The 7,613-nt window shown below is 49.1% G+C and overlaps 2 protein-coding genes across 2 annotated transcripts in view; one reads left to right on the plus strand and one right to left on the minus strand.

The window, feature by feature from the left end:
• Positions 1-446, plus strand: part of MGME1 (mitochondrial genome maintenance exonuclease 1) — a 14,074-nt gene extending 13,628 nt beyond the window's left edge. Inside the window, exon 5 of the mRNA XM_015407853.1 lies at positions 175-446. Within this exon, the coding sequence (XP_015263339.1) occupies positions 175-327 (153 nt within the window). The 3' untranslated portion in view covers positions 328-446. The remainder of the gene's footprint in view (positions 1-174) is intronic.
• A 4,455-nt stretch (positions 447-4,901) lies between these two features.
• The window catches only part of OVOL2 (ovo like zinc finger 2), a 4,215-nt gene continuing 1,503 nt past the window's right edge, over positions 4,902-7,613 (minus strand). The window contains exon 2 of the mRNA XM_015407852.1: positions 4,902-6,024. Coding sequence (XP_015263338.1) covers positions 5,714-6,024 — 311 coding nt within the window. The 3' untranslated portion in view covers positions 4,902-5,713. The remainder of the gene's footprint in view (positions 6,025-7,613) is intronic.

A 7,613-nucleotide genomic window follows, 5' to 3' on the forward strand; every position in this document is an offset into this window, starting at 1 on the left:
CAGCTCTGCTGGGCCAAGGTGAAGGATGAGCGTGAGTGTGCAAGCCTGAGCAAGCCCCTACGCAGCTCCTCCAAGCACGTCTTGACTATTTGCAGGGTATTTCCCAGGTATAAAGAGAATCCAGCAGAAACTGCAGACCTGATACTGAACCTTTTGTCTTCCTCTCAATCTCAGGTCGACTGTGGACTCCTTGTGGTTGCTTACAAGGACGGTTCTCCTGCCCACGCTCACCTAATGGACCCTGAGCTGTGTTCTCAGTACTGGAACAAGTGGCTGCTTCGCCTGGAGGAATTCAGAGAGAAAGGGAAGGACGGTGGGACTGTGTGACGGTTCTGAGCGAAGGGTTGCTCAGACCTGGGCCCGGCTTAGATGACGGCCGCTGCTTGGCTTTGAGCCTGGGCGGAGTTAAAAGGTATGGGGGAACACTGGGTTCCAAATCTCATTGATGCGGGGAGAGAATTTGCAAACGGAAAAGTGTCGGGAGAAGGACAAAGTCTGAGTCCAGTGGCACCTTTTAAGACCAGCAAAGTTCTATTCTGGTTATAAGCTTCCGTGTGCAGAGTTAAATATACCCAGAATTAAACTTTGTTGGTCTTAAAGGGGCCCCGGGGCTCAAACGTTGTTCTGCTGACTGAGACCAACACGGCTACCCACCTGAATCTATCTGTTGGGAGAAGGGTTAAGCATCTCTCCCCCCCCCCTCCTTTGCCTCCGAATGTCCCTTCTGGGCATCTGTATTGCCTTCTCATGAGTTGGGAACCAGAAGCCTAGCTAGTGGGAGGGTGGGCAGCGAGAACAGAGAACTGGCAAGTGCCTACCTTGTCAAAATCGTTGGAGAGGAAACCTTACAAGCATTCCCTCTGTGCCCCTTCCCATTACAACTGTCTTGGAAAGCACAGGGCGAGATGGAGCACATGGTTGCGCACGTAACGTGCTGCTTTGCCTTGAAAACAGCTTCCTTGCCGGGTGGGCTCCCGTGCCTGATGTGGGGAGTGCTGGTTAACTCCTTTTGTAAGGGATGCTGCTGAGTCTGAATTGGATTCCCTTGTGCAATACACGTGGGAAATACTGCTGGTGTGACACTTATATGCTGGCCATGAGTTGGATCCCACTTGTGAGTCCCCCCCCCCTTTGGCTTTCTTGATAAATGGGGGGGGCCCTGAATAAATAACACTATATTTCCTTTCATGTATCCTACTGCTTCCCCTCCCCACCACATCTCAAGAACATTCATTTGCAGCTGGTGCCTGAGTAGGGGAGATGTGCTGGAGCAACATTAGAGAGGAGTTTAGGATAAGGGCATATGAAAAAGAAAGGGGGACAGACTCTAATCTGGGAGAACCAGGCTTGATTCCCCAATCCTCCACATGCAGCTGTTGGCGTGACCTTGGGTCAGTTACAAGTTCTTTCAGAGCTATTTTCTCAAGAGCAGTTCTCAAAGAGCTCTCTCAGCCCCACCTACCTCACAGGGTGTCTGTTGTGGAGAGGGCAAGAGAATTGTAAGCCACTCTGATACTCCTTCAGGAAGTGAAGGGCAGGGTATAAATCTATCCTCCTCCTCCTCCTCCTCCTTCCATGTGTACCTAGAATCATAGAATCATAGAGTTGGAAGGGACCTCCAGTTTCATCTAGTCCACAAGGCAGGAAATTGACAAATACCTCCCCCTTCACACCTGCAGTGACCACTGTTCCACGCCCAGAAGATGACAAAACACCTCCAGGATCCCTGGCTAAACTGGCCTGGAGAAAAATTGCTTCCTGACCCCAAAGTGGAGATCAGCATTTCCCTGGGCGTATAACAAAGGGCCACAAGAACTAAGCACTGAGGCAACCCTTCCTGCCCTCCCTCTCATGATCTGCCTAAGTTCACAGAATCCGCATTGCTGTCAGATGGCCACCCAACCTCTAGAAGGGGAGCGATTGCAGGGGCCGGTGGGGGAGCAAGGGACTGAGCTCATGGCTGTCTATCTGTCCAGTACATTTTTATTCCACACTTTCTCCAAGGAGTGCTAAACAGCATTCATGATTCTCACTTCTGTCCTCACAACAACCATGTGAGGTAGGCCAGGGTGAAAGAAAATGACTGGCCCAAGGTCACTCATGGCAAGAAACAGGCGTTTAAATCCAGGTCTCTCCACTACAACCTCTTTAATAACGACAAGGCTGACTTTGGGATACGAGTAGCTGTGATAAATTTGGGGCATTTTTTGTGCTCCACCGGAATGCAGAAATAAGGAGATGTTCAAATTGCTGAGGAGCAAGGAAAGGCCTGCAGACATACAAGAATCCTCTGCTTTAGGGCACCTGAATTGCCTGAAGGTAGATGAGAAGAACGGGGCCTTCTTCATGGTGGTGCCCCATCTAGGCAACTACAGAGGTTTCACTTCCCTGCATAACTTGTAAATGTGTCTTGTGTGGGGGACTGCCAACGATCTAGGGGAAACGACATAACCCTTTATAGAGGCTTAGAGTCTGGAAATGGGTAGCTGGAGCTCTTCACGGAATGGAGCAAAATAATGTCCCATTAAAGACGCTGAACTGCAGGCTTTGGAAGGTCGGTAGTTCAGCAGTTTGAGATCCGTGGGTGCCGCATGACGGAGTGAGCTCCCATCTCTCGTTCCAGCTCCTGCCAACCTAGCAGTTCGAAAGCAAGAAATTGCAAGTAGATAAATAGGGACCACTTTGGTGGGAAGGTCACAGCGTTCCGTGCACCTTGGTGTTTAGTCATGCCGGCCACATGACCACGGAAACGTCTGCGGACAGCGCTGGCTCTTCGGCTTTGAAACGGAGATGAGCACCGCAACCCTAGAGTCGGATTCGACTGGCTTTCGAGCAAGGGAACCTTTACCTTTAAACCCCTATTAAAAGGACAGGAAACAATTTTCCCAGGCCAGTTGGCAACTCTGCTAGTCCTTGCGACCAGGGCCATAATTAGCCAAGGAAAGTTAGGTTTAACGGATAGTTTAAGTAGCCTCTTTGCCTGTGCCTGTGCCCTCCTATTCCAAAAAATGAAGCCTGAAGTCTTCCTCCAGCTTTAGTGGCTCTTCCACCAATACAAGAGCTGCTAAGTGTGGAGGAAGTTCCTCCAGGCTAAGGTAGGCATTTGCCTTTTGTATTTGTAACAGTGTGCATATTGGAGTGGGATTCTGATGCATACATTCATTGCACAGTTCTACTCTTCAGGCTCTTCCGCAGGTACCTGGACTGTTTAAACAGGTACTTGGGCTCAGGTTTGTAGCTTGGGGGTGGTCCTGGATCTGGACATCCTGTTGGATAAGCAGGTGGCAGCAGTGGTTCGGTTGCCTTTCAGCAGCTTTGGCTGGTGAGCCAGTTGCATCCCTTCTTGACAGAAAAGATCTGGCCACTGTGCTCCGTGCCCTGCTAACATCTAGATTAGATTACTGCAATGCGTTCTATGCGGGGCTGCCCTTGAAGACAGTCCAGAAGCTACAGCTGGTCCATAATGCTGCAGCGGTAATGTTGACTGGAGTAGGTCATTGGGACCATATGACTCCAGTTTTGTTACACCTACACTGGATTCCAATTTGCTTCTGGGCTTATTTCAAGGTGCTGTTTTTGACTCTTAAAGCCCTGTGCACCTGGGACCAACATACCATAAGAAGAAAAGAGATTGGATTTATACCCCACCTTTTACTACCTGAAGGAGTCTCAGAGCGGCTTACAATCTCCTTTCCCTTCCCCTCCCCACAACAGACACCTTGTGAGGTAGGTGGGGCTGAGAGAGCTCTTGAGAGAACTGCTCGTGAGAGAGCAGCTCTGAAAGAACTTGTAACTGACCCAAGGTCACACCAGCAGCTGCATGTAGAGGAGTGGGGACTCAGACCTGGTTCTCCCAGATTAGAGTCTGCGCTCCTAACTGCTACATCAGTCTGGCTCTCCTGCCTTATTCCATAGAAACCTGCCTGCTCACTCTGGTCATCCTCCGAGGTCCTGTTTCAGTTGCCCTCGCCATCTGAGGCTAGATAGGTGGTGACCCAGGAAAGGGCTTTCTCTGTTGTGGCATCAGAACTTTGGAATGCCCTCACATGAACACATGAAACTGCCTCATACTGACTCAGAACCTTGGTCCATCAAAGTCAGTATTGTCTACTCAGAATGGCAGCCACTTTGCAGGGTCTCAGGCTGATGTCTTTCACATCACCTACTGCCTGGTCTTTTTCACTGGAGATGCCGGGGATTGAACCTGGGACCTTCTGCATGCCAAGCAGATGCTCTGCCACTGAGCCACAGCCCCTCCCAGGCAAATCTGTCAGTCTCCCTCTGTTGGAGACTTTTGCCACTAGGTGAAAACTTTTCTGTTTCATCTGGCATAACCCCAATAAAGGCTACCGGCCCTCCTTCTAGTGCTGTTTATGTGTTCTTAATTGAATTTTATCCTTTTGACTGAATTTTGTTTCGATGTTTTTATGTTAGCCACAACCCCAATAAAGGCTAGTGCTGTTTATGTGTTCTTAATTGAATTTTATCCTTTTGACTGAATTTTGTTTCAATGTTTTTATGTTAGCCACCTTGCGGACCCTGATGGGGTGGAAAGGCGACATAAAAATGTTTTAAATACATAGCACCGGCACAACCCTCCACATGCATTTAAACTGACTGATGCACATGAGCCAACTGGTTCTGTGTTTTCTGCCTGAACAACAGCCTGACCTCTGCCCCTGGGTCCAAACAAACTGCTGTGCATCCCATGCTCACCGTGGGGACTTGCAGCCGGGCAGCAGCCCCAAGTGCCCCATGAGGCTCAATTTGGGACCCCCACAGGAGCCCAGTTCTGCCGATGACCACAGCATGGAGGGGCAGGCTTCAGCTTTCCTTCTCTACATATTTTTTCCTGATTTGAAGTAGCCCAGGTGTGCGTGTGTGTGTGTGTGTGTGGGGGGGAGTTCTTTGTCCCCCTGGGGCCTGCCTCCTAAAGGTTTTGCCATTTCATTCCTAAATGGGGTATCTTGGAACATTTTTTCAAAATAGTTTTTGCTACGGAAGACAGTTGCGCTGTACTTTACAAACAAGCTTCATTTTAATTCGTGTTCATTCAAGGCCCATTACCAACATCCCAATTGCATAAAATTATCTGTTAAATACTTAAAACCATCAGTACGGCGTTAGCAAATGCGCTTGTGGGACTGAAGGGATCGTACAGTATTCAGGTTGTATAGAGAGAACTGTCACATGATGATTCATCGTGTCTGTTCCTTATTCTTTTTTTACAAATGCATCTAACGGATAGGTCTAATTCTTCAGAAACCCCGCAGGCAGTCATATCACGTAACTGTGGGCGGCAGCAGTAGCTTCCTTTGGGGGGTCTGTCCTGAAAAGGTTTGCCTGGTTGCGTGAGACTCAGGAGGGAGGACCTGGGAGCTGAGGGGTGGGGCTTTTCAGAGAGGGCAGGGAGCCCAGTGCCACCTGGGGAAGGCAGAAGGCAGCATGGGGGTAGTCCAGGGCAGCCCCCGGCTGTGCCTCGTGCCTTGGAGAGGAAGGCGCCTAGCAGACTGCAGCAGACGGGCAGAGTGAATCCAAAGCCCTCGGGCCCAGCAGGCAATGGCCCCGCCCCTCCTCTTGAGCTTTTAATCTTTCTTCTGGAAACTCTCAGGCGGAGGCAGCCACCCTGAAATCGCTCTTCAGACCCTGCCAACCCTAACTCTTACACATGTACATTTCAGTGTCTTTGGCGACGATAGAATCCCACGCAGTATCACTGCTCCACCCTGTTCTCTGTTGGGTTTGTCTCCATTGGAGAGGTCCCTTTGTTTTGCAAAACAGCTGCCAGTTTTTTTGAAGTTTTCTTCAGGAAAGTGCTTTCAGGGTGGACGCCGCCGATGTGCACGTACAAGTCCTCCTGAGTTGGGCCCGTGTAGCCACAGTCTTCACACACATAGAGTTTGTCTCTCCGTTGCTTGTAGGCATATTGCTGCTGTACCCCGTGGATCTTTTTAAGGTGCGACTCCAGGGAGCAGCGCTGGGTAAAAGCTTTGCCGCAGATCTCACATTTGTACGGGCGGATTCCTACAAGGCAACATTAGGCATTTTAAGGAACAGCTTTTAGAGAAAAGAACACCCAGCATTTAAACTCCCTAAACTCGCCTCCAGATACTAGGACAGAGCTGAAGTTTGTTTTCAGGGCTATGTCCAGGGGTCATTTCCTGCAGGAGCACACAGGAGCGGAGCTCCGGCAGTAAAGAGCCCAGGGGGCGGGCACATGCAACAAGCCCCACCCCCTGCTCCCAGAAGCCTTCAGTCAGAGCAAGAAGCAGCCAGGTAAGCTGCAGAGCCCCCCCTCTGCCCCCCGGTCCAAAACAGTCCAGTGGCACCTTTAAGACCAAGTTTTATTCAGGTACAAGCTCTCCCTCCTCTGCGAGGACAGATCTGCACGCCCCCCCCCTCCAATAGCTAGCAATCCAAAACAGTCCAGTGGACCCTGAGCGGTGGGTGTTGCCCTCTGACACACTTCCGGCGATGTCAGGGGGTGTGGCATATGCAAATAAGTTATGCTAATGAGTTATGCTAATGAGCTCCTGCACCTCTTTTTCTACGAAATGACCCCTGGCTATGTCTACATGCTGCATTTGGTGGAAGCACGCAAAGAGTAGAGAATGCAGTTCTGGACTGTTAAGTCTCTGTCCTTTTGGTTGCGAAGAGATCCTTGAAAGTGTTTGGGCGAGGCCCGCTACAGTATCTGAAGCCACTGGAGAAGACAGAGATTAAGCTTCAGTGCTTCAGAGAGCTTCCTTCCCCTTATCAGTGGTTGTAAAAACCAGAAGAAAGTATATCAAAGGGTAAAAACTGCACAATTCTTTTGGCACAATAAGAGCATATATTGGCAGTGTTCAGTTAAGTCTTTTCATGATCAATCGTCATTGCTTTACTTTTTGAGTTTTAGTGCAATGGTCAATCTCGAAGAGGGTAGGCTTTTAGAGCAAAATTAAGATGGTCGTTCTTGCAATGGGTTATGTTTATTCTCAAAGTTTCATGTTTGTGTTACATTCGTTTTGTAATGTGCTTTTTTTCTTTTTTCACTGTTGTCCCATTATGTCTTTTCTTAATAAAAAATTATATTTTAAAAAAAACCCTGTTCCGTTTGTGTATACAGGTTACAGTCTCTGGGTTTTCCTGACGCGGATGAATTTTTAAAATTCTCCAAATACACTTGACCCTTGGGAGTTTGCTACTCCCATCCTATTGTGTGGGTGTAAAGTGCCGTCAAGTCGCAGCTGACTTATGGCCACCCCAGCGAGGGGCCTTCGAGGCACGTGAGAAGCGGAGGTGGGTTTGCTGTGGCTGCAGAGTCTTCCTTGCAAGTCTCCTCTCCAAGTACTGATCCTGCTTAGCTTCTGAGATCTAACGAGACCGGTCTAGATCATCGCTCCCTCCCCTCCCCTCCTTTTTAAGATGCTTTTAAAACAAGTTCAGAGGGCTAGTTGAGTTAGTTTGTTGTGCCGAAATGAAAGAGAAATCAAACAGCACCTTATTCTAATGTCAGAAACAAAACGAGCTCCCTACAGCAGTCAGAAGCAGACTAGAAAACTACCTCTTACCAATTAGTTATTAAGACCTGTGTGTGTGTGTGTGCATGCTGTGAATCTGTGGGAGTGTAG

The sequence above is a fragment of the Gekko japonicus genome, unplaced genomic scaffold (genome assembly GCF_001447785.1).
Source record: "Gekko japonicus isolate JY-2015 unplaced genomic scaffold, Gekko_japonicus_V1.1 scaffold3496, whole genome shotgun sequence".
In the NCBI taxonomy this organism is placed as follows: domain Eukaryota; kingdom Metazoa; phylum Chordata; class Lepidosauria; order Squamata; family Gekkonidae; genus Gekko; species Gekko japonicus.